This window comes from Mesoplodon bidens, assembly GCF_964165515.1.
Source record: "Mesoplodon bidens genome assembly, chromosome: 19".
NCBI classification, from domain to species: domain Eukaryota; kingdom Metazoa; phylum Chordata; class Mammalia; order Artiodactyla; family Ziphiidae; genus Mesoplodon; species Mesoplodon bidens.
Window position 1 is genome coordinate 17,303,169 of NC_138179.1, and position 26,984 is coordinate 17,330,152.

At 51.2% G+C, this 26,984-nt stretch overlaps 1 protein-coding gene across 5 annotated transcripts in view; it reads right to left on the reverse strand.

Moving 5' to 3' along the window:
• The window catches only part of SLC43A2 (solute carrier family 43 member 2), a 38,365-nt gene that overhangs the window by 5,595 nt on the left and 5,786 nt on the right, over window positions 1–26,984 (reverse strand). For 3 of the 5 annotated variants that reach the window (XM_081220041.1, XM_081220045.1, XM_081220042.1), the window contains 8 exons: window positions 22,832–23,039; window positions 21,212–21,267; window positions 20,335–20,411; window positions 7,374–7,466; window positions 4,460–4,593; window positions 4,174–4,376; window positions 3,606–3,752; window positions 953–1,091 (listed from right to left, as the gene is read on the reverse strand). In XM_081220041.1, the coding sequence (XP_081076167.1) occupies window positions 953–1,091; window positions 3,606–3,752; window positions 4,174–4,376; window positions 4,460–4,593; window positions 7,374–7,466; window positions 20,335–20,411; window positions 21,212–21,267; window positions 22,832–23,039 (1,057 nt within the window). Of the gene's footprint in view, window positions 1–952; window positions 1,092–3,605; window positions 3,753–4,173; window positions 4,377–4,459; window positions 4,594–7,373; window positions 7,467–20,334; window positions 20,412–21,211; window positions 21,268–22,831; window positions 23,040–23,776; window positions 23,846–26,984 lie in introns of those variants that run through there. The other 2 variants (XM_081220043.1, XM_081220044.1) reach the window with 2 other exon arrangements.

The window sequence follows — 26,984 nt, forward strand, 5'->3', positions numbered from 1 at the left end:
AGGGAGCAAGTGGATTTCTCCTTGGGCGGCAGGAAGGGGTGAAGGAGAAACGAGTATGCGGCAGATGGAACTGGAATGGGCACCAACAGCCTTCTGGCTGTAGGACCTGACCTACATAACAGAGCATTCTCTGTAATTATTTCCCTGTGAATTCACTATTACTGATTCCAGCCTCAACACCCACAAAGGTACCCCACGGACAACTGTATGACATCCAAGGGCTCAGAGGTGTGCAGGGAGGCCCAGACCCACCACTTTCTCCCTATGTGACCTCAGGCAAGCCACTCAGACGCCTAGCTTCAGTCCCCTCATCTGCAAAATGGGTCTAACTCATCGAGGTGTTGGGAGGCTTACCTGAGACGCTGTGCATTAAGGGCTTGGCACAGGGCCTGATACAGTAAAGAGGAGCTTACTGTACTAAGGTGGAGTCAGAGAAGACAGCATTTAACTCACCCTCTGATCTTAGAGCCCAACCCTTCTGTAAAGTAGGGCTCCGGTCCCTTGCTTAATTCTCAGTCATGAACAGATCTATTAACACGTATTAAGGTTATAGCCATTTACTACTCACACCCAGCGGAGCAGACCTCGCAGGCAAACAGGACCACTCTGAGGATGTCTGCGGGTGTACTACTTGTGCTAAGGATCGGAGTGCAGCCCTAAAAGCAGGATGTTGGATAGCTGTCTGCACAGACCTTCCTCTGGTTTCTCTCCTTCTCTCTTCGAGCTCCGTGTTTCCCCAAGTTTTGCATACAAAAGACTTTCCTTACAGAAGCAACAGACCAAAATGTGTGCTGAGCTGAGCGAGGCCAAGAGCAGCTTTGAGCACAGACCCCTCTCGCCTCTCCTGCTAACTTTAAAACCTAACCCACCCACCCGGATGCCGCCTAACACCTGACCGGTGGGCTTCTCCCTCTGGGGGCCGGGGCCCGGGCCATGAGCTCCGCCTACGCACTGGTTGGCGTCTTTCTCCTCAGGCTCCTCAGGGGCATCTTCACACTCCTTCAGCCTCCAGTCCATGATGTAGCCAATGACGGGGGCCGTGAGCAGACAGAGCAGCTGGAGCACACCGAAGATGGAGGTGTAGAGACCCACTGGGGATAAAGACGGGCCGGGTCACGGCGGCTGCCGGCAGAGCCTGGGGTGGGCGCTGGGCAGGCTCTGTGACCCCACAAGCCCTTCTGGGATCTTCTCCAGAACCGCCCCTTGTCACTGTGGGTCATGAGGGGAGCCCGGAGACCTTAACCTCTGAAATCAAAGCCGGAGCGAGGGGCAGGCCACCCTTTTCTTTTCTCCAAAGTCCTCGCCTACTTCCAAGAAACAGCTCATGAAATCCAGTATGTCACAGTGACTTCCCCCAGAAGCTCCAGGAAGTCTCTCTGACTTTGGGAACCACAAAATTACCAATGCCTGGGACTGAGGTTTTGTGTGTGACCGGCCGTCAGTTTTCTGCCTCTAGAAATATACCAGGAAGGCACCACTCACAAGGGCTCTGACGTAAGGGCTTCAATCTTCAAAGAGCCTTAAAATTACGATGGGATTTCTCAGACAAACAGAAGCTGAATGTGGACTGCCCCACCCCCAAACACAGGTCTGGCCGAGGGGGATGTCTGGAGTTCAAGGAGAGGTGTTTCTCAGTTGAACAGAGACCGGCTAGGAGACGATGTCATGTGTTCCCTGACAATCCCCCGTCCCCCCCGCCCCCACTGGCTTACCGGTAGCCATCACTGCATCAAGAAAGCAAAAGTGAAAAAGCAGAGAGGAGTGAGGTCAGCAGCAGAAATGTCAAAGGTTGTTACGGGGGGATGGGGCATGGAGGCAGGCTAGCTCTGGGCCCAGCTCACACGCCATTTCCCACCAAGCCCCGACCCTCAAGAGTGCCCAGCGCGGGTGTCTGCGGACGTTTTCCTGCCGGCTTGGGCCTCACTGGTGTGCAGCTGGTGCCTCGTCACAGGCGGGCTGGTGAATCAGGCCTGTAGTGTTCGCGGGGGACCGTGATGGGGAAGCGGCGTGGGTGCAGGAGACCTGGCAGAACCTGGTCCTCACTGCCCTTGTCCCCTCCGAGGGCAAAGAATCCACCCCACACCCAGCCCAAGTATCTCACGAGCCAGCGCTGGTCTCCCGTCCACCTACTGGCCCCCTGACCCTGATAGCCAGACATGTGTGTGTGCATGTGTGTGTGTGTGTGATGTCAGGCTTACTGCTCACAGGAGCAGGATGGGGAAAACCAATGCCCTGTCAGCTGCAGACCGAATTTCCTGGCCCAACTTCCTCTACTTCTTGAAATTGACTTTTTGAATGCGGGAAACAGATGGAAAAAATGCCTCTTGGGCAGCAAGAGTTCTCAGAGAGTAAAAGGCCGTGACTCAGCAGCAGGGAGATTTGCCTTCCAAGGGCCAGTGAGGGCCCTTCTCTGTACCCGTCAGAGTCTCCACCTGTCTGGGCCTCAGGGTTTACAATAGGGGGCAAATAGACACGATAGGTCATCTCTTCCCAAAGCGTGGCACACAGATTTTAATGAATGTTACATAATAAAAGGGTTCCTGTGGTAGAAATATAGGGGAATATCATTGGACGAAACCAAGCTAAACAGGTTATTTTTCTTCCTATCTTTGCATTTGCTACAAATTTTTGCAAGGGCGCATGATAGGGTTTTTCCACATTGCTTCACGTCCGAACACCCATTTTTGGAGTAGAACCTGCATTATCTGTGCCTCTTTGTCACCTTCCCCTTTTGTTAAGGCCGGGTTTCTCATCCTCTTTAAAAACTTACAGTGCCTGGCAGATCTTCCCGGGGTGGCGGGGCGGGGGGGAACCAACCCAAAAGTTGCACACCAATGAGACAGCCAATAAAAAGGATTTACCAGATGTGTTTGTCCCGCTTAGGGATAACTAAAGCTGACTCAGCTCAGGCCCTGAGGAAGTACTGACTTTCTTTGTAGACTCAAAACCTCTAATCAGCTTGTGTGTTCTTTTGGAAAAGTGGCAGGTGGGTTATCAGTTCTGTCTACCAGAAGTAACAAGCCTGGACTGGATTACCCACGAGGAAGGCTCCACCTGGCTCTGCTTCCCAGTTCAGGGCACAGATCCGGTGCAGGCCCAGGAGCCCCAGTCTCCAGCCGCAGTCGCCCAGCCCCCATCTCGGCCCCCAGCCTCTCCACGCGGCACCCCTGCGGTTTCCCGGAGAATTCTTGGCCTTGGGTTTGACTGATAGTCTTTCAACAAGCTCTCAGGTGGAGTACCACGTTCTGTGCAGTTTTCATTTACAAACACACACGTCAACCGTCCCCCTCAGGCAACAAAAAACACATCCCCCCCAAAAATAAACAAAAAACACATCCCCCACACCCCAAACACACGGAGTTATTTTAGTCCTCTCCTCCCTCCTAAACCGGGAAACTCTGACGGGGACATGAAAGGACAGTTGGGCCCGGCTGTGATGAAATGGCTCTGACACACAATCAGGCCCTTGGATTCTGCCATCACATGGCCCTGCTGGTCCAGCCCAGCCCAACACCCTCCAGCCAGCCGGGCAGCGGGCTTAACCTCAGGCGGGCAGGAGTGACCACCGCTCATGGGCTGCGCCCTGGGGCCTGGAGGCCACCTACCTACGTCCTGGTCGCCGCTGACCAGGAACTGGAGGATGTTGTTCATGGCGCCCATGTAGAAGATGAGGCGCAGCTGAGTGACGCACATGGTGACCAGGCTGAGCAGCAGGATGGGGCTGAACACGCTCTGCATGAACGAGGGGGCCGCTGCGGGGAGAAGAGGGTGCTCAGGGAGAACTGGGCGGTACCGCCGTGGCCACGGCCCACCCGCCACCCAGGGGCTGGGAGCATGGGTCTGAGAGCGCTGCTTTGCCGACCAAATCATGCTGGATGCGGTGGACGGCTGGACGCAGGAGTTAGGTCACCCAGCCGTACGAAACAAGCTGGGTGAGTCCCTCACCCTCGCTGACCCTTCGTCTGTAAGGCAGGCTGGATGGTGCCACCGGCCCTTTGGGCATGAAATGCGGATCAAGGGAGATGGTACCCACAAAGCCCTCAGCGGGCGCTGGTCCCCCCGAGGGGGCTGCAGCTTCCAAATCTGGACTGGCCGCTGGGGTGCGGGTGTGGGTTCAGAAGCTCCTGCTGACAGCTCAGGCAGGCTCAGGAGGTGGGGGCCGCACGCGGGTACCTGTGGCATCGGGCTGGCACTTGACTTCCAGGTCGACGGTGGACAGGCACAGCTTGTGGCCGTCTTGCAGTGCCGCCTGCTCCTTGGCGCTCCGCATGGAGCTGCCCACGCTGAGGCGGCGCCCGACCGTGGTCACCTGCTTGTAGAACTGCTTCCCGGTGATCTTGTGGTCAAAGCCCAGCCAGCTAAACTTGATCTTCACCCTAGAGGCCACAGGAGAGTGTCTGCCGCGCTGCCAGGGCCCCTGGCCGGCGTAGGGGTGGGAGCAGACCACACGTCCACTTACGTGTAGTCCATGTCCTCTGGGCCCGGGAAGGGCTCCAGGGGCCAGTTAAAGAAGCAGTTGAGGAAAACCAGCCCGGAGCAGCCGGCCCAGACCACGAGCATGACGATGAAGGAGGCGCCGAAGTCGTAGATGACCTGAGAGGCACAACAGGGTAGCGGTTGGAGTCAGGGCAGGGCAGAGGGCAGAGCTAGCAGAAGGAAGCCGGAGTGGGCAGTGGGTAGGGGCACCTAGCAGTCCTGCTCTGCCTGCACTCAGCTGCGAGGGGAGGCATGGCCCCAGCAGCCTGGGTGTTTGGTCGTCAGGCACCTGCATTCCGATAATCTTCGCTCGCCCTGGACCAAATGCTTCCAGCTTGGACCAGGTGTCACCTCCGGGGAGAGGCCCTCCCAGACCATCCAGCATTGTCACATCACTGGCCCACAGCCAACAGCCCTGGCGGAGAGTTTTGACCTCTTTTTTTTTTTTTTTTTTTTACAGAGCCCTGCATCTGAGTGAAGGGATGTGAATTACTGAAGCCCTGGGGACCAGGCCTCCTCTTCCCGTGCACCAGACTTGACCCAGCTGCAGCAGGGCAGGAGTGTCACTGTGAGTGTGAGTGTAAGTGAGGGTGAGTGCGGTGGAAGCACAGCTTCTCCATGCCCAGACTGCAATGCTTCCCACTGGCATCCGTGGATCTGTCTGTCACCTGTCTGTATGTAGCCCAGGCAGGGGAAGATAGGTATGAGAGGGGAAAAGAGTGTGGAATGGTGGGAAGAGGATAGGTGAATCCATTCTCCACACTTCAGCCTGAGGGGACTTTTATTTCACTCATTTCTGGTCATTCTCTCCCATACCGTCCAGCCACAAGGCTCCCTTCCCCCCTCCCCAGACCAAATAGGGCAGCTATGTCCAACCTCCCACACTGGGTTAATTGCTCTTTCTTGGCTTTGCCAAAGCACCCTCCACGGCCCCCAGCCAGTCAGCTTCGTCTATTGTAGTGATCTTATTGTCTCTTTTGATTCCCCTGCCCTGTCCAACCCAGATGACAAGTTCTCTGAGGGAAGAGTCTGTGCCTGTCTTCTCTGCTGTATCCTCATGCCCAAGCACATCACCCGGCACCTAGTAGTCACTCGATAAATATTTGTTGATTAGTGACTGCAGGAACAGAAATCACATGAAAGGAGGTCTCAGCTCAGAGAGGAAGGGCTGTGACCCTCTAACCATGAAGTGACTTGGCCAAGGCCACTCAGCCAACAAGTGTTCCCATAGCCTGGCCTGTCTAGACTGGGCCCTCTCTGGAGCCCTATTCCTCCTCTGCCCAGAATCGTACAAACAGAATGGGGCAGACAAGAAAGGTAATTGTCGGAGCAGAAGCCAGGAAGACAGAGAGGAGAGGGGATTGGCAAAACAGTACTGGACAGCGTCCCAAAGCTCTTTTCTTGCTGCCTGGTGCTGAGGTCTCCGTCTTCCCAGGGTCGAGTTTTGACCTCTTGATTCATTTCCTCATCTGTTATTAGGCCAGCTCCCTGCGAGGAACCTCCAGCCTTGTCCACTGGCTTCTCTAGTACCTTGAAGCATACACACGGTAGGTGCCAAAAACATACTCAAGGACTGAACAGCTGGAAGTCTCGCTTTGCTCCTCTGTGACATGGGTGTGACACTGGCATGCACCCTCCTGGTGTCAAGGTGGGGGTCAAGCGGGTAGAGGGCTCAGGACAGGGCCTGACAGGTGAGGAGCCTGCAAGCCCGTTAATGTCATCATTGCCATTGATTTCCAACACAAGAGTCCCCAGAGTGGACAGCAGAGCCCAGCTACCCAGGGAGGCCAGGCACGGAGAAGAGGAGGAGGGGGAACCTGTAGGCTCCCCTGCACTCCAGGAGCTCGAGGATCCCTAAAATCCACAGACGTCTGGCCCCAGCCCCTCTAAGCACCTCGATGTCCAGGTGGCCGGCCCATGTCTTCTTGTTTTGTCTTTTGGCCACACTGTGTGGCATGTAGGATCTTAGTTCCCCGACCAGGGATCAAACCCGTGCCCCCTGCAGTGGAAGCGTGGAGTCTTCACCACTGGCCCCCCAGGGAAGCCCCTGGCCCACGCCTCCTGTGACTCCTCCTCCTCTTGCCCTATGGCCTCTCCCCCTCAGACCTCTCAGGAAAGGGGATTTATTTGGTGCTGGTGCCACAGAAGGGAGAAGCCCCTTCTGAAGCCCTTTCAGGAGCAACAGGATTGGGAGCAGGAACTGGGACTGATGAACAGTGAGGTGTTTGCTCCATCCTGACCCTGTGTGACTTCCACGGGCTCAGAATCCTGCCTGGGAGGGAAACAGCTGAACCAACTTGGCTGAGAGCTGCGCTCTGGCAATGGGGAGCAATACAGCTCAACAACAACAGACCTGGGGGTGGGGGGACTAGAGTTAGACCCAGGACTGGGGACAAACACTCACCCCCTTTCTGTCCCCAGCCCTGAAACGCAAAGACAGCCTTCAGTCACACCTTGCAGTGATATGCTTGGATTTCCCAACCCCCCACCCCCCTCCCCCAACCCCGGCACAGCAGGTTTCTTTTCTTACCCCCATGGTGCCCAGGTGCATCCTCCCCCCAGACGGGGCTTGGGGGAAGGGGGGGCCCCAGCGCCCACAATGACTTCCCTCTTCTGGGAGCGCTGAAGGAGTCTTAAAAGAGGCCTCTGGGGCTTCCCTGGTGGCGCAGTGGTTGAGAGTCCGCCTGCCGATGCGGGGGACACGGGTTCGTGCCCTGGTCCGGGAGGATCCCACATGCCGCGGAGCGGCTGGGCCCGTGAGCCATGGCCGCTGGGCCTGTGCGTCCGGAGCCTGTGCTCCGCAACGGGAGAGGCCACAGCAGTGAGAGGCCCGCGTAACGCAAAAAAAAAAAAAAAAAAAAAGAGGCCTCTGCTCAGACACTAGTTCACACGCTCACCTTGACTCCTGGGAAGGTGACTGCTGAGGAGGCATAGGATCCAATCATCAAGGCAATAAACGTGGACCGAAGGTCACCAAACATGTTGGGCAGCTGAAAGATAAGAAGCAAGGGAGACTTCTTCTGAGAGAACAGACAGGGGAGGGGAAGAATCACGGCATCCTCAGGCACCATTTCTTATCTGCTCTCCACCCTGTGTAATTCACGGGGGCATCAGTCCAGGGGTAATCACAGCTAACTGAAAGTTTTTTCTTCCCAGACTGAGGTTGATAAAGGAAGGGGAGGAGAGTAATACAGAACTCAGACTCTGCACATGAGGACAGAGCAGGTAGACTTCCTGGCTGGCAAGCATCCCTCCTCTCTTCTCCGGCACAAGCCAGGTCCTCCCACCTTTGCAGGGTCACAAGGAGGTGCCAGCAAGCACAGCTGGGAGCCTGAGGCAACCCTCAAAGGGAGCAAGCCTGTTAGAAGTAAGAATCTATTTGAGGATGAGATGATTTTATAAATAAAAATATCAGTGTCCCAAAAGGACCAGATGTCAGCAAAGGCTGCTTTCGGTTCTGGGAGGAGTAGGTCTCTGGAAGGTGCCAATCACAATTCTACAGCCCCCAGGGCGGACGAGGGGGCTGGCCTGGAAGTCCTGCATCTGAATTTCTAGGTCCAAGGAGGGCTTTCCCCTTTTCCACCTGGAAAGAGCAACAGCAAGAAAGGCTCAGGCCGTCTTCCCTGTGAGGCCACTCCTCCCATCTCACAGCAGCTTGTCCTGGGCCCATCCAACGCGACTGCAAAGCTGAAACCCCCAGTGATTCCATACAAATCCAGACACGGTATAATGTGGCAACTCGGTCATGGATCCAAACAGACATGGGGCAAAGTGCATCCTCCTCAAACGGCAGTCTTGGCTGCTCTTGCTAACCTCAGGGGAGCTCGTACCGCATGGTGAAGGCTTCCCAGCCACACCCACAAGGTCCCTGGCGTTGAGAATGGCTCCCTGGATCTGCCAACCTGTTTCACTGAACTCAGGTGTTTATATGGACCTAATATATGTTCCCCTCCCCCTTTGTCTGGAATCATTTTGGGGTTTTATCAAACATGGACCATGTGATGGCTGCCCACAAGCTAATCTGCTGTTGCTGAACGGAGGCGGTTTGAACGTGTTTATCTACCTGCCCCTCATCATTTCTGCCTGTTTTGACCACAATTAAAAATGAAGAAGGGGCATCATCAAAATTTAAAATGTGCTTCAAAGACACCATCAAGAAAACAGAGGCACAGAAGAGAGAAAATTTGTACAAATCATCTGTCTGATAGGGTACCTGTATCTGCAGTATATAAAGAACTCCTACAACTCAGTAAAAAAAAAAAAAAAACATATATAACTATTTTTAAAATGGGCAAATAGGGCTTCCCTGGTGGCACAGTGGTTAAGAATCCACCTGCCAATGCAGGGGACACAGGTTCGAGCCCTGGTCCAGGAAGATCCCACATGCCGCGGAGCAACCAAGCCCGTGCGCCACAACTACTGAGCCTGCGCTCTAGAGGCCGCGAGCCACAACTACTGAAACCCGCGAGCCACAACTCCTGAAGCCCACAAGCCACAACTACTGAAACCTGCGTGCTACAGCTACTGAAGCCCGTGCTCCGCAACAAGAGAAGCCACCGCAATGAGAAGCCCGTGCACCGTAACGAAGAGTAGCCCCCGCTCGCCGCAACTAGAGAAAGCCTGCATGCAGCAATAAAGACCCAACGTGGCCAAAAAAATAATGATAATAATAAAATAAAATAAATAAATTTATTTTTAAAAATGGGCAAACAGACATTTCTGAATAGACATTTCTCCAGAGAAGACATACAAATGGCCAATAACCGTATGAAAAGATACTCAATATCATTAATCATAGGGAAATGCAAATTAAAACTACAATGAGATACCGCTTCATACCCCCCAGGGTGGTTATAATAATAAAAAAAAACAAAACACAACACATAATAACAAATGTTGGTGCTGATACAGAGGAATCAGAACCCTCCTACACTACTGGTAGGAATGTAAAATGGTACACAGCCACTTTGGAAAACACTCTGGCAGTTCCTCAATTAAACACAGAGCTACCATATGACCCAGAAATTTCACTCTTAGGTATATATATACCCAAGAGGAATGAAAATATATGCCCATGTGTACATGAATGTTTATAGCAGTGTTTTTGGGGGCTTTTTTGGCTGCACCTTGTGGCATGCAGGATCTCAGTTCCCCGACCAGGGATTGAACCCACACCCCCTGCAGTGGAAGCGCAGAGTCCTAACCACTGGCCTGCCAGGGAAGTCCCCATTCTTTATAATATACAAAAAGTGGAAACAACCTCCATGCCCATCAATGACTGAATAAGCAAAATGTGGTATATTCACACAATGGAATATTACTCAGCCACAAAAACAAATGAAGTACCGATACATGCTATCAATACAACATGGATAAACCCTGAAAACATTATGCTAAGTGAAAGAAACCAGTCATGAAAGAGCACAAAATTGTAGGATTCCATTCATATGAAATGTCCAGAATAGGCAAATCCATAGAGACAGAAACTAGATTAGGGGTTGCCTAGGGTTGGGGTAGGAGAAGCTGGGAGGAATAGGAAGAAATGCTAATGGGTACAGAGATGTGATTTGGGGTGATATGATTGATTCCGGTGATGACTGTGTAACTCTATAAATAGACTAAAAACCATTGAATTGTATACTTTAGGTAAATTGTATGGTATGTGAATTATGTCTCAATATCACTCTTAAGAAAAAAAAAACATGAATAAGAGACTTGAGATGTTTTGGGATCCCAGGATTTAAAAGGAACATGAATAAATCTACAGTGTATGGCCAACAAAGCCATCCTATGGCATGAAGCCAGGGTGGCTCTCCAGCCTACCCGAAGAATCCCCAGCACACAAAGAGCTCTTCTTCCAGCCCCCTGTGTCAACTCAGTCTTCTCAGAGAGGGTCAGAGGGAGATAAGGAGCATATGGAAACTCCCCCAGCCAAAGACAGAGGAAATGTGATGTGCTCATGGGTGCCCAGGCACATCCAAGTGAGCACTAAAGGTGCACAATCTTACTCTTTGCACACCTGCCTCCCAGGTATGCTGTGGTTCAGAGGACATGCCTCGGTTTCTGAGCTCACATATTTGGGCTGTGCCACGCTGGCTACTCCAGCAAGGCAGCCTCAGGCATTTCTGGGGCTACATCTGCCCCAGGGAGAATCCAAAGATTAGTTCTGCTTGTATGGAAAGAGGAAACTGTTCTAGCCTGGGATGCCACTCCAGCCAGGGCATGTGGAGGAAGAAAGGGGTCAAAGCGGGCTTAGAACCCAACCAGAAGAGCAGATGGAGGACAACAGCCAGTCGGTGCAGTCAAGCCAGGAAATGCTTTTGTTGAGTAGTCACCTTTGGGTAAAAAGAGTGTCCCCAACTTTTTGACAGGGCGAGGGGATACTTCTGAAGAGCAGACTGCTTGCTAGGTAGCCCTTTTCCTTCCACCCTAACCCAAGCTAGAACAGAACAACAGGGGCTTGGGGCTAGTGGGCAACTCTGACCTCATCTTCTGGAGTCTTCTCCCCAGAACTGGATCCAGGACAGGCAAGAACGGGAAGCTGGGAGAGGAGACTGACTTGACATCTGGTCCTGGATGAGACACTTGCCCTCATGCCTGGAAAAGGGCAGTAACCTTCCAGCTGCCCTCCTTGCTTCCCTGCCTCTCCCTGCCTGGAACGGTTTTTGCAACACCCTGAAAATTCTCCTCCCTAACATGTTATTTTAGTCAGCAGGGCCATTCCTAGGGTGTACAGAGCCTCAGGGCAAACCACACTATGCGGCTTTCTTACCAACATGTACATCTTGTATTTAAATTACGATTATTTTTCCTGATTAGAAGAGCAATGCGTGTCCATTGTAAAACATCTGGAACAAAGTACACATAAAGAATGAAATAAAAATTCCCCTGATATAGCCATGTTACCATTTTGATATATTTCCTTTTAATCTTTTTCCCATAAATACCTATAGCTTTGTAACCAAACTGGGATCATATGCTACATATTATTTTATAAACTTTTTCTTTTTTACTTGATATATTATAAATATTTTGTAATTTAGTATTCATCTTCAACATAATTTGTAACAACTGTCCGGTATTTCCTTTTCTGGGTGGTCTATAATTTATGCAACCATTTCTCTGATGTTCTCAGAGCCTTTTAAATTTTTATCATAAATAACATTTTAATGAACATTCTTGAAGATAAACATACAAACATATAGCTATGATTTCCTTAAGGTAAATTCCCAAAAGTAGAATCATTTGGCAAAAGGGAATGCACATTTTTAAGTTTTTGTGATACTCTGTGCCAAACTGCCTTCCAGAAAACTTACACCAATTGAAATTGAAAAAACTTACATTTATTGATTGTTAATGACTTTGAACATTTTTTCTACAGTTTTTAAAATCAGTCATTTATATTCCTCATTTATATTCCTATTGTCCTTTCTTCCTCTGAGGATGTTAATTTGTTCATATTGATTTGGCATAGGCTCTTTACATATTAAAGACCCTCACTGTTTGTCCATATACTGTAGGTATGTTTTCCTAGTTTGTCCTTTAACTTCTTAGTTCGTGGTGTTTTTTTTTTTTGTTTGTTTTTTAACCAATATAAGTGCTTAAATAGGTAGTCAAAGTCTGTTTCAGCTTTTAGGGACTACCTAACATTTGTGTCAGATGAAATCTCTCTGAAAACAGTATCAAGGATGACCTTGACCAGAGAAACCCAAAGCATAAACATCCTGGCAGTAGTCAATGTGTGGTCACAAAATAGCAAGCACAGGAGACGAGAAGGTTTCCCTGGGGGCATTAATTATTTTTCATATGTTAATACTAATTGTGTTTTATCCTTTAAGCTACTTCCTTCCCTTCCTCCCAAAGCTGTCATGCCTGCCAGAGGAAATTTCCCCCATTTGCTGTGCCCAGGAGCAGCTCAGTCAGAGGATTTTTCCTTGTTATTAAGTTATATAATAATGTAACATAGTTATGTTAATATACTAAATCATATAATAGCATTATTATTATTATAGCAACTATTATTATCCTAAAAGCCCTCAAAACATCCTTACCAGATAGGTGTCACTTAAAAAAAAAAAAACTTATTTATTTATTTATTTTTGGCTGTGTTGGGTCTTCGGTGCTGCGCTCAGGCTTTCTCTGGTTTCAGCGAGCAGGGGCTACTCTTCATTGCGGTGCGTGGGCTTCTCATTGCGATGGCTTCTCTTTGTTGCAGAGCACGAGCTCTAGGTGCGCAGGCTTTAGTAGTTGTGGCACGCGGGTTTAGCTGCTCCGCAGCATGTGGGATCTTCCCAGACCAGGGCTCGAACCCGTGTCCCCGGCATTGGCAGGCAGATTCTTAACCAATGCACCACCAGGGAAGTCCCAGGTGTCACTTATCACCCTCACTTAATGGTACAAAACTTTAGGATTAGAAAAGTCAAGGGACTCCCCCAAGCTGGTAAGGGTCAAATTTGGAATTCAAAGCAGGTCAAGCTTACGTGCATAGCCACTGCGTTACTCTGTGTCTTGGAAAACTCACATGGCCCTTGAAGGGTACACACTTGATTTGGGGGACAAAGGCAACTACCCTTACCTCTCACACCTCTCTGCGTCCCTTATTAAGCATTCTGTTTGCTCTCCCCACTAGAGATTTCTTATATCCTTTCCAATGCTCCTTTTAGACCTACCTGCCTCCTTTTCTCCCCTTGACCTTCCTTGGCTGACCTCCCCACAGTCCAGGGCCACACAGTCAGGTGGACTTGCATTTGGCTGTAGACTCTCTGTTGTTTCATCTTCTTGTCTGAGTCTCCTCCCCCACTGGTCTCCACATGACCCTCCCTCCCTCCCTCCTTCCCTCCCTCCCTCCCTCCTCTCTCCTTCTGCCTCTGCCTGACCTCAGCTGCACATAATGGCCACTCAGAAGCCCTGGTGATAGAGTGAGTGGTGGCTGAGTACTGAGCAGAGTGCCCTAGTACCGGCTTGAGGGTCGGGCGGAGGAGGAAGAACCATGTCTTCTGCCAAGTAGGAAGCTGTAGCTGAACTGCAATGACAGATGCGGGGAAAACACTCAGCAGGGGCGGCTTCCTGACCCTGGGCTCACAACTGCACTTGCAGGTGGGGGGCGCAGGCCCCCTCCCGGGCTCTGGGTGCTTCCCACCGCCACCCCTGCTGCCTTGGGGAGGACTAGGGCTGGAGGGGGCTCAGCCAGGCAGAACCGGCCCTCCGTGCTGGCCTGGCTCACATGGGGAGGCCATCCCTGCGTGAGCCCGGTGGTGACTCATTCTCTCAGCCCCTGGGCTGCACTGTAAACAGGCTGTGTGACCTTCCCAGAGGGGAAAACAGCAGCTGCAGATGGCCCCTCCCCTGGAGTGCTGGCCACAGAGCGCTGCTACTGGATGAGAATCACCAGAAGCCTAGGCTCCAGCATGGTGAGGGTGGGCTATCCTCCTCGGAGGACCCTCTTTAAGATGTCTCTCTTCCCAGGGGCCCCCAACTCAGGCCTGGGGCTTGCTGGCAGACGGGACAGAAGAGCCACTGTGTAGCCACCTGGCACCGACTTTCCAAATCAGTGATCTCCCCAGCCCACCAGCTGGGGGCTCCCCCTGGTCCTTAGGGAGCAGCCGCATGCCACGCCGGGTGGGCGAGGGGCTGGCATTCTGGCCCTCAGGCCCCTTCCAGAGGTGAGCCTTGTCCTCAGGTGGCGGCGGTACACACGCAGAGCTCTGTGCAACCTGAACAGGCCAGGATCCAGGTGCCAGTCTGGACAAGCGGACTCGGCCCAACCGGGCTCTTTTCTAACCCTTCACAGCCAACAGCTCCAGGCACACGCTACCCGGAGAAGGTCCTTTCACCTTTCCGCTCCACTGCTGAAGGGGTGAGGAGGAGGGGCTCCACACCCCCAGTCACTTCATCCGCTTTCCCAGCCAGGTCCATCCCCGATGTCCCCACTACACGTTGTCCACCCCTGAACGAGTCACGTGCTGGGGCAAGTCCGGAATGTGGAGCGCGCTGATGGGTGGATTTTTCCCAAGCCAATGGTGATCAGCTGACTGCTTTGGGTTCTCAAGGCTCAGAACAGAAACCCAGAGGCAGAGCTGGCTCTGGGCATTGGGAGGGTCCTGCTCACCTGGCACCTGGGGCACGTAGGATGCCTTGGGGACCCTCTCCTGGCCTGAGCAGGAATGCTAAACTCCCACACACACCCCCAGGGGGCATTTGCTTCACTGCTGTACCCCGAATCCTCTCCCACCCCTTCTCTCAGGTGTTTGAAGAGGGATATTTATTTCTCTTCAAACCCAGATCCCAACTCCCGTGGGATCGCTTCTTCCTCAGGTTCAAAGTAAGACTTCAATGAATCAAATAGGGAAAGCCCACAGAGAAATTTTTCATTAAGGAGCCTGGCAACATTTTGTCATCACTTTTCTGGGAGGGTCTCAGCTCAGAACTCCCCATCTCACCCACACTGACAGGGGTCAGAGGAATGAAGTGGAAATGACGTGTTCACAACACTGGCGGCATCTGGTTCCCATCTCTAAGCAACCCCGGCCCCGGATCGTCGGATGGCAGCCCAGAGATGCCGCCTCTGCCACCGGCTGGTGTTTTCCTCAAGCCAATGAAGCGAGTTAAAGACCTGTGCAAATGCGAGGCCTTGAGCAAACAGACCAGAGTGTGCTGTCCAGATGTCCAGGGGGGAGGCTGAGGCTCGGCACCTCGGGGTGTGCCCTGCACCACCAATGACCCGCACCCTCCTCCTCTGAGGGTGTCGCATTGCCCGGGGCCCTCTGCGGCAGGGACCTGGGAAAGCCAGTTCTAGCCATTAAGCAGCCCCCCTGGCATGGGATCCAGTCTCTGCTCTAGCGGACGGGATCACCTATGAGTACACACCTCTCCGGCTCTGTAGGGAGGTCTACGGGCCTGTGGAGAAAAGGCATTCTGCCAACTTGGGGCCCCCTCTTCACCAGTGGGGGTAGCAGCTCACCATCTCTGGTCATGTTTATTTATACCACAGCCCATGCAACACAAAACCCCTTGGGACTCAGAAAGTCCCCCAATTAAGGTTTCCCTGGCAACATTCCCCCCAGATTCCCAGGTTATTACGGAGTGATTACCCATGGCCCCAGAGCTGTTGTAGGAGATCTGACTTAGGAAGCTCCTAAAGGTGACCCTGAAGACGCCTCTGTCTCCCCAATTAGAACATGGGTGGGAGACCCAAACGGAAAGTTCCTGACCGTTCTGCTTTCTCAAAGGCCTGGGCTGTGTCAGAACGAGATTCAGCTCTGCTCAGCAGAAGCCTTGGCCAGCCCAGGAACATTGCCCAAGAGCTCCCGCCCTGCCCTCACTGACCTGCTTCTCATTCCCCTTTCGGGGTCTGTTCTGGAGAGGCTCCTTATCTGAGGACTCACGGGACAGAGGAATGCCCAAGGAGGTCCCTCAGGCCAGGGGCAGTGTGGGGAGGAGGAAACAGATGACATAAAAAGTGCTTAGGGGGCTTCCCTGGTGGCGCAGTGGTTAAGAATCCGCCTGCCAATGCAGGGGACACAGGTTCGAGCCCCGGTCCAGGAAGATCCCACGTGCCGCGGAGCAACTAAGTCCATGCGCCACAACTACTGAGCCTGCGCTCCAGAGCCCGCGAGCCACAACTACTGAAGCCCGGGTGCCTAGAGCTCATACTCTGCAACAAGAGAAGACACCACAATGAGAATCCTACGCACCGCAAAGAAGAGTAGCTCCCGCTCCCCACAATTAGAGAAAGCCCGCGCAGAGCAACAAAGACCCAATGCAGCCAACAACAAATAAATTAAAAAAAAAAAAAAAACTTAAAAAAAAAAAGTGCTTAGGGAGTTGGGCCATGAAACTACAAGGGGAGTGAGCAGGGGCTGGGGGTGGGTGTCAGCCCCTGCTTTCCAACAGGGAATTATGATTGAGCAGCTTCTTGGTGCCTCTAGACCAAAGGTTGTTGGACTTTTTCTGTAAAGGGACAGAGAATAACTATTTTCGCTTTTGCAGGCCATGTGGTCTCAGTACAACGACTTCACCCTGCTGCCACAGCACAAAAGAAACAAGTGGGAGTGGCTCTGTGCCAGTAAAACTTTGTTTACAGAAACCTGCAGTGGTCTGGATGTGTCCTGGGGGCAGCAGTTTGCTGACCTCTGCTCTAGATCCAAGAATGGGGACCTTAGAGGACAAGCCACCAACCTCCCTTAAACAGATGCCTGCTAACCAAACACTTCAGGTGATGATCCGATGGTTTTCTTGCCTGGTCACTCTCTGGCCTGTGCAGCCTTTACCTCCCTCTGGGAGAGCCAAGAGCTAACAGGAACACTCCTGCTGCAGTGAGTTTGGCTTCACACAGACCTACTAGAGGCTGATGAAAGCAACAGATCCTCCCCTAGAAAAATGCACCTGCACGGCATGTGTGTGCGCGTGCAGACACACACACACACGCAATTTGCTTGCTTGCTGAGAATCTCAAGGGAGTGCCTAGCCCTCCTGAAGCTTATTCATGGACCACCTAGAGGCCTAACAAAACCTAGGGTAAGACCCCTTGCTCACTCAGAAAGAGAACTAATTTTTTTGTATGTGAGAGAGTGCTCAAAAACACACACAAAAAAGAGAAACAACCCTGTAAAAAAGGACAAATGACACAAAGAAGCAATCACAGAAGAAATACAAATGATCACAAAAAAGAGGTGAAAAGATGCTCCATCTCACTAACAAAGAAAAAAATTTTAAATCATAGTATATCAGTTTTCACCAGATTAGACTGGCTAATGTTTGCAAGATTAATGACAGGGTATCGGAAGGGGTGTGGAGGAAAACCTCTCGGACATTCTGGAAGGCGAGCATCTGTGTATAACCTTTTGGGAAGACCATTTGACAATCTATATTAAAATTTAAAACATGCTGATCCTGGGGCCCAGCAATCCCACTTCCAGGAATTTATTTTACAGAAATACATGTACAGGGATGTTCACTTCGGCAGCATCATAAATCAGAAAAATTGGAAACCAACCCAAAAGTCCATTAGCAGGAAGCTGGTTACATAAATTATGGCACATCTATATTATAGAATAACATGGAACTGTTTAATAATGAGGCCAATCTCCATAGTTTAAAATAATAAGGTAGATTTCTAAGGACTGGCAGGAAAAGACATGAAAGATATACTGTTAAGTGAAAAAGGCAAGTTGTAACAGTATTCCTTTTAAAAAGAGCAACATTAGTATATCCAGATTTTCTTATTTTTTTCATAATGAAGAGTTACATTCTAAACTGATGAAGTTAGGCTTATAGGATTTTACAGTCCACATTTTATATTTCCAAAATAGTGACTTTTTACTTTTTGTTTTATAATCATAAAAAGAAAAGAAAAGAAAAAGAATCCTTATGAGCCTACTAGCCTCCCCTAAAGATTTCTTGGACAATAACTATGAACTCATTTTAAAGACTTTCTTTTTTTTTTTTTTTTTTTGAACATCTTTATTGGAGTATAATTGCTTTACAATGGTGTGTTAGTTTCTGCTTTGTAACAAAGTGAATCAGTTATACATATACATATGTCCCCATATCTCTTCCCTCTTGCATCTCCCTCCCTCCGACCCTCCCTATCCCACCCCTCTAGGTGGTCACAAAGCTCCGAGCTGATCTCCCTGCGCTATGCGGCTGTCCCACGAGCTATCTATTTTACATTTGTTAGTGTATATATGTCCATGCCACTCTCTCACTTTGTCCCAGCTTACCCTTCCCCCTCCCCGTATCCTCAAGTCCATTCTCTAGTAGGTCTCTGTCTTTATTCCCGTTAAAGACTTTCTTAAAGGGGATTCATGGTGTGGTGGTTCTTATCTATTTGTCTTAGGCTTTATTACAGTAAAGCACCTTTCTGTATTTCAGAGCGTAAACTCCTCAAGGACCATCTCTTTCTTTTATCCCGAAATTCAGAACTGCCATCACATAGGCATAGTGTGGCTCAAATAATGGGGGTGATGCCAGATTTTTACTTTTCATTTTGATGAAAGAGGTGGTCGTGTTCACACTGTCAAAAAACAAACAGAACCACGGCTCCTGCTTCACAATTTATACATCTTAGCGGAATCTGTGTACGTTTGACAGTTCTAACATAATTCTTACGATTTCAACATTTGTTTTCCCCTGGGAATTTGAGAAGGAAGGAGATATATCCATTTTTTATAAATCTACCTGGTTAAAAAGATAAAAATAGGGACTTCCCTGGTGGCGCAGTGGTTAAGAATCCGCCTGCCAATGCAGGGGACATGGGTTTGACCCCTGGTCCAGGAAGATCCCACATGCCATAGAGCAACTAAGCCCGTGCACCACAACTACTGAGCCCACGTGTCACAACTACTGAAGCCCACGCGCCTAGAGCCCGTGCTCCACAACAAGAGAAGCCACCTCGATGAGAAGCCCGCACACCACAACGAAGAGTAGCCCCCGCTCGCCTCAACTAGAGAAAGCCCACGCGCAGCAACGAAGACCCAACGCAGCCAACAAATAAATAAATAAATAAATAAATGTATGTTCCTTTAAAAAAATTAAAAAGAAAAGAAACAGTGGCTTTAAAATAAATAAATAAATAAATAAAAATGTACAAAAGAGTACAAAGTCAATCTCCTTCACACCACCAGGGGCAAGGCAACCAGAGTTCCCAGATACGTGTGTGTCCCCCACTCCTCAAGCACAGCACATATGTGGTCCTGGGCCAAGCCTCTCTCACCTAACACAGACCCCACTGAGGGTTCCATTTCCATGGACCCAGACCCAGGCACTTCATCCTTCCCACTGGGACAAAGTTAACAAAGCAAAACGCAGTAAGGGTGAACAGAAGAGGCACTGGGCCAGGCTTGGCCTCTGGCTCACAGCCTGCAGGAAGGGGTCACAGAGATGTCAATAGCTCTTCAAGCTCCTTACAAGAAGACCAGCAAGTCCCCAGAGCTCCCTCAAAGCTAAACGAGGGTCCTTCAGCAGCATGACTCCTGACTCATTAGTGGAAAGAGACAGCAGACGTGAACGCACTGCAAATAAATAGTGATGGGAGGTTATTGTTTCAGAAATACTTTCTCAAGGGGAAACTGAGACAGTCCAGACCTTCCTGTTGGACAGAGAAATCTCTGAAAGCCTAGCATTCGCACTTCTTTCCCAATGGCCAGCTCTGAAAGGCACACCTGCCTGACCAGGTGAGCCTGCAGACCGCTCCCTTCTTCGACTTTCTTGTAACCCGGACCCTCCTGCAGCCTCTCCCATTTCCAAAAGCAGCACATTCTGTGGCGTTCTGGTGCTACCATAGAGGGTGCTCAGCATCCTGAGAAACCCTCCCCAGAAGGGCTCCCTGTGCGCAGAAGGGATCCCTCCCCAGAAGGGCTCCCTGTGCCCCAGCATTTCAGAAAACCCAGCAGAGAGGCAGCCTATGTGTTCCCCAGAGTTTTTCATTCAGTTCTGAACAAAGCAACAGTTAGGGGCAGGGTGATTCCAAGAGAGGTGTGTTTTAAGGTTGCACTGTCAGCAAGAGCTGCCACAGAAAATATGAGAAAAGAAAGCAGGTGGCAGGTTTTTTCTCCCGGGTCCTGCCTTCTCTAGGCACATGGCTCCCTCGGCCCCTCAGTCACGGTCAGGAGGCAGGGGACGGGCCACTCCGCGAGTCCCGCTCTGCTGCCTTCCTTTCTGCCTGCAGGACCTCCCCAGCTTGGGAGGCCGAAGCTGGCTTTGCTGCCACAGCTTCACCACCGACGACCCTCTACTGCTTGGGATACCCAGGCAGATGCAGGCAAATGGAAAGCAAGGAAATCAAAGCCAATAAAAGCTGCCTCAGATTCACAAGAAGATGACTGAACTAGAGATCTTCCTAAAAAAATTGGTACTTACTGTTAATGAGGTGAATGTCATGCACATCCCACCAAAGCCATTCAGAGCCAGGGCGATGAAGATGAGCACAGAGAGAGCTGGAATAAAACAGAAAGCTCGTAAGCAGGGAACCACGGCTGAGCTTCAGGGAGGCTGGGGCCTGACCCAGTGCCGGGTAAGGAGCCGGCTCCGAACAAACGCAGCCGAGTGACTGACGAGCCATCAGGAGTTAGTGCCGGACACCTGGGGAGCTGGCCCAGCCTCTGCCTCATCCTCCTCTTGCCTATTTTATGGAGCTTGGGCTCTTGCAAAAGCTGCATCCCCCTCCTCCTTTCTCCACTAACCTTAGCAGCAAGGGAGAGGCCTAGAGAAGCTGCTTCACTGAAACCAAAAATACAGGTACCCAAGAATCAGGAGATGAGCCTGGGTAAGAGTTTGGTGAAACACAAATCCTATTTTGGTGTTTGTTCTAAAAGTCCCTGCAGCAACAGCTCCACCTGAGCAGGGTTAGGGACCAGGCAGCTTCTAAGCTATTTTTAAAGTGCTGGCCTGGGCTGCCCCAAGGGGCTCAGCTCATGACCTCCACACACACCCCTGCAGCTGGCCTAGTTCTCCAGTTGGCATCAATGAGGCCATCGGGGACTGGCCTGGCTCGGCAATGAGATGGGTGTTTCTCATCCCCTGGGAGCTTCTCTCAGACCTCTGTCTGGGGCCATTATTTGGTCATCCAGCCACCCATCAGAGATAAGTCACTGGGTAAAGGCCTAACAGGTGTTCCTCTAATTTGAGCAGTGAGCACCAGGCCTGGCCCAGCTTTCTAGAGCAGGTGGGCCTACAAGCACCTCTGGGCACTCTCTCCCCAGTCCCTGAAAAAAGGGTAGAGGAAAAGCTTACTCACAGCTTGGGTTACTTGCTCCGTATGCAATCAGCAAGCAGGAGACAGCAAAGCAGGCACTAAAAAGAAACAAACAGTACATTGTTATTATCGTTATTGTTAACATTGCTTATTTGGAGGTGTTTGTTATGTGTCAGATGCTTTCAGAAAATTTACATAATTCTTTCATTTAATTTAACAATTCTACGGAGTATAATTGGCTCCATTTTACTGATGAGAAAAATAAAACTCAAAAAACAAAAACAAGACAACAAGGTCCTACTGTATAGCACAGGGAACTATATTCAATATCCTGTGATAAACCATAATGGAAAAGAATATGAAAAAGAATGTATATATATGTATAATTGAATCAGTTTGCTGTACAGTACAGTAGAAATTAGCACAACATCGTAAATGAACTATACTTCAATAAAATACATTTTTTAAAAAACAGGTATTCAAATACTTAGAAAAAAACAAACACAAAAACTAAATTCTCCAAGGTCTCCTAGCTAGCAGGTGGCTAAGCTGGAATTCAAGCCCCAAAGCCAGATCTGGTAAACACCCCGCTGCACTGCCCCCTCCATAACCCAGACTGGAGCGGGCCAAGGCTGTGAAGCGAGAGAGGACACAATCCATTCCCCAGGCTCCCATATGCCCGCTCAGCAAAAGGGGATGGACAGAACCCGACCGGGCAAGGGGCGATGAATGGCAGCTTCCAAATCCCCTCTGCTTGGCTCTAACCTGGGGACCGAGTCTACTGAAGCTCCAAAGAATGAATGAAACAGGTCCCCCACTCATTCCCTTCAGGGCTACAGGCCTCTCTCGTTGCAAACCTCTGCCCTGCACGATGCTCATTTCCAATGGGACTGGCTTGGGGAGTACCTTGGCCAGAGAGGGCCAGCTGCTTGGTGGACTGACCCTGAGACTGGCAATCTGGAGCTTTATAGCCCAGGAACACATCCCAGGAGGTACATAAGATGACCCACAAAGGTACCAGAGGTAGGGAAATACTAGTTTACAATTTTATAATTTTAGAAATTTTATAATTTTCTATTTTATAATTTTATATCTCAGCCCCTTGAATTTATATTTTTTTGTATATGTATCATAAGCCACATGAAACACCGAATGAGAGGATGGATGTTCCCTAAACTTACTGTGGTCATCATTTCATGATGTATGTAAGTCTGAGCATTATGCTGTATGTACGTCTTATACAAGGCTGTACATCAATTATTACCTCAGTAGAATTGGGAGAAAAAAATAAAGCACATAGAACATTAAGAATGATATATGTGTATATTACTGACAGCTCCACGTGCTTATATTAGAGATATGTATTCAAACTCTTTCTTCTCATGGAGGTGTAAGATCAGAGAGACTGGAAACCAGTGTTCTTAATGACAAGCGATTCCAGACCCTCCCAGGCAGGCCTGAGCCCTGTGATGTTTTATGCAGATCAGCACGATGCAAGGATCCCAGCAACTATTGATTTGGTTGCACATGGGATAGGAAGCCCATCCTGGGCAGGCATTTAGGGAGCTCCACAGTGCACCGGAGAGCAGGTACCAGGATTACCCACAGTGGGGAATCTCAGCCCAGGGGTCCCACCTGCCCACCCCCACCCCTAGAACTGACCTGCCCAGCAGCCTGAGCTTCCTTGGGCCGTACTTGTCCATGACGATGCCCAGAGGCAGGGTGATGGCACTGAGCAGGAAGGAGCCCACGGTGAAGGCCAAGTTTAGCATCTCATCCTGGGCCTTGCAGCTGAGCCAGCCATTCATTCGGCTCACCTCCTCGTGCTCCGGCTCTGCTGTGCCCCCCACTGTGCCATTGGTGACATTCTCTGTGTGTAGAGGGAGGGAAACCTGACCACAGGGTCGTGGCAGCGATCTCCAAAGATCAGAGGGGCAGGTGCCCACCCAGAGTCAGCCCACTGGGAATGCCAGGGCTGAATCTGGCTATCCCCCCAGCAGGCTGGGACGTCTATCTGGCCCAAGCTTCCTGGAGCGATAATGCAGAGATTCTTAACTTCTGTGCGGGGGTCGCAGATGCTTTCAAGAATCCAATAAAGAAAGCTCTGCTCCTGCTCTTTAGAAAATGCACAAAGTCTTGTCCACAGTTTCAGGGCCTTCAGGCATCCCCTGCAGCACCCACGAGCCCCAGGTTGGGATTCCCATTCTAGAGTAACCGACACCTAGAAGAGTAGGCCTCGGGACCCCGCCCGGGCTGTGAGTGGGACCCAAGGCTGGCTAGAACCTTCTCTGCAGCTCTGTCCATGGAAACAGTCTGCAGCCAGTATACAGGAGGCCAACCCTAGACCACCTGGGAAGGACAAGCTGCTGGTCTCACTGCGCTGCCCTTGGTCAACCAAGGGGAAGGGTGAGTGGGCCTCCTTTACTGCCCAGTTCGGCAGATTTCTCAAACACACAGCCCCTGTGCTAAGTCCTCCCCGATGTTCTCACAGCATCAACCACCACATATACTGTGTCATGGAATCCCTTGGGAAGGTTTTTGTTTTGTTTTGTTTTGTTAAAAAAAAGAAAAGTCCCAAGTAATTTGCTTTCACTTGTTGAAGTGCACCTTGCTTCTTTTTCTCGCTGGGGTCATGATGTCACTGTCCCCTGTGACCACGCCTGTGCTGTAATCCCAGTCCTTAATGATACCCTCCAAAGTCCACCTGGCACCAAGACAATGAAAAGACGGAGGAAAAAGTGCTGCAGCAGCGGACTGTGGGAGGGTAGAGGATAGGCCGCCACATGGCGGAGGAACCCTCTCGTCTTGGGGACTGCTAGTTAAGAGATGCTGACTAATCCCACAGAGAGAGGAGCAGCCTCTGATTAGAGGTGAGGTCACGCTGGGAGACTCAAGGAAATACCTCTCTTCAGATAACTGCGTGCCTCCTGAATGCGGCTCTCTGGCGCCAGGGTTATAAATCTGAGGTGTGCAAGGCCTGCCCGGGTCTCTCTCGGGGGTGACCCAAGGTTACGGGAGAAGATGTACCTTGGGTGAATCATGCTATATGCCAGCCTCTGACGCAACAGGCCCTGCAGGGGGCACGTTGAGGGTGGGGTGCCGGGACCTGGCCTCTGGGTTCCAATTTTGGTTCCTCCACTTCCTATTTGTATAACCTTGGAGAAGTGATTTCATCTCTACCTCAGTTTCTTTATCTGTAAAATGGGCATAATATAAAAAAATCATCTACCTTTCTAGAGTTTTGAGGAAGATAAAAGAGAAATCCAGATAACATTCTAGAGCTCACATAGGCATAGAAAGTGCTCAATAAACAATAGCTAAAAGTTGTTATTACTACTATTACTACTCCTCTCGTTGGCTCGGAATGGGGGTAATGGCTGGCAGCAGAGCTGGACACACTAACTGGGAGCAGAGTTCCGTAACTGACCATTCATCCACAGCGTGAATTCATGTCTAGTCTCCCACTGGGCTGGGGGCCCTGAAGGACAGGGACTGTATTCTAGTCACCTGTGTCCCCAGCACCTCCCCTTGTTCCTGGTACACAGTGGTTGTTTACTGAATGAATGAAAACAGTGGCATCAGATCACATTGGCCAAAAGGATCAAGAGAGAAGAAATGAAACAGGACACATGGAACCAACTTGAAGACAGAGGGGACTGAAGGAGATTATAGCCCCAATGTTAACCTCCTGAAGCCAAAGACACAAAACCTAACAAGCCAGGTTCTCAGCGCCCCCCCCCCACTTTCTCTCAGCTTTCCAAAAGATGCCCCACCACGCTGGCAGCCAAAACACATGACAAACAAGGTCATCTGAGCCCATTAGGATCCAGCTCAGAACTGTCACACACACTGCCTTAGCCAGCAGGCCTGAGCTGCTTGTCCACAGCGAGGCCACTTCTGGAAAAGCAGAGCTGCTTCACAGGTTGGCACTGGTTTCGGGTGTCAGCTCTGCCGGCAGCAACAGGAAACTGGAATGTAAAGCGCGAGGACAGGGTGTCCGCAAAGCAATGGCCACCTCCAGGTTGGTGTGCAGGTGCAAGCAAACCAACAGAGGTGCGACAGAGTGGACGGGGGGGAAGGGGGCACCCCCAGGTCTGGGATCGCTGGCTTGTGAGGGCGCTAGAGGACACGAAATCCCTCCGGGCTGGGAGTGCTGTGGGATCTGCTGCTACAAGCAGGGAGCCATGGTTGGATGGGCAGCAGAGGAAGCGAGGCAGCCCGGGCTCTGCGTAAAGGCACAGGCTGCCCTGCTCCCAGCTTCCCCAGAGAGGAGCCACGGCTGGACCTAAAGCCACGACCGTATTCCCCCGAGACAGAGAGAAGATGAAATCCCAAGGCAACACACATATGCAAGGCAGACTCTCTGATTTGCTCTGAGTGAAGATGGGGACGAAAACATCTTGAACTGTTTAGAGATCTGGTCACCCTGTAACTAGACAGGGGGGCTCAGGGGGAGAGACGTCAGAGTGGAGGGAAGGGAATCTGTCCCTCCCATCTTTCATCCTAGAGCCACTACAACAGGAGCAGGGACCTTACACTTTTGGTCACCACCCTTCTCTGAAATCCCTGCCAACGGGGCCCCCTGGCCCTCTGCCCTCCTAGCTCCGGGCAGTGATGTCCAGCAACAAATAAGCTGGGGGTGGAGGCGCCCGGGTGGCCTCTCATCGGCCCAGGGAGCAGTGTGAGCGTGCCCCTCGCCCCAGAGGGAACTAAACCTTCTGTGAGCCCGAAGCTTTGTTGGCAGTAAACAGCCCACACGAATGATCACAGACCCAGATGCCCAAACACAGTCCCAGCCAGGCTGCTCCTGCCGCTCTGCTCCCACCTGGGCCACTGTGGGCCAGAGAGACCCAAAAACGTAAGCACCCAGGAAGTGTCAAGCCCCTGGGGTGCCCCTTTGCTCCCAGCCTAGACCTCAGCCCTCACCCCGGTCCAGGCTGCTCTGTGCCTCACCTGCACCGACTTATTACAGATGCGGCCAGAGTGGCCCGTTCCGGCCCGGCCCAGCCCAGCCAGGGAAGGTGAACCAAGAAGACAGGCAAGGAACTGGCATGTCCAGAGTGTGCAGAGAACAGGCGTAAGGCTGCTTAGGAGGAGACCCGGGGCAGGGAAGAGAGAACAATGCCTGCCCTGTTCGGCCCCACTCACAGAACTCACACACGAAATCCTTACAGAGAAAGCAGGGGAGAAAAGAGGGTGCTGTGGTCCCCCTGAGGCTCCCCTAAACCTCCCTGGATCAAGGAGGGGGCTCCCCTGACCCCAGGGAAACAAACCAGAACAGCTGACCGTAGGATGCTCAAGGGGGGAAGGGGCACCGAGTTGGAGGCCTCTGCAAACCCGAGCTGCGCCCCCAACCCCCAGAGTGCAGGCCTCTGGACCCCCTGCTATGGTCTCTGCCCCAGGATCTCCTGTCTCTCTCAAATCCTTAGTCTATCCGGCAACAGGAAGCCGCATCTCAGTCTGGCAGGGGGTATGTCGGTAAGAGGTCAGCCTCAGACACAGCAAACCGAGGCAGGACACGGTCAGAGGACCATGCCGGGTAGGCCAGGGCCCAGCCCCCGCGTGGTGATCGCAGAGTGCTGGCGTGCGCTGGCCACTGTGCTCCGCGCTAGTGGTTCCTGTGTCACCTAGCGCCATCCCACCCTCACCCCATATTCCACATCCAGATACCAGGAGTGTCAGAGCAGATAAGTTGCTTCCCCGAGGTCTCATAGACAGTATATGGGGAAGTTGGACTGGAATCCAGGTGGTCGGACCTCAAAGCTCCTGCTTTTAACCTTCAGGCTGTGCTGACGCTGTACCACCTGGGTTAGAG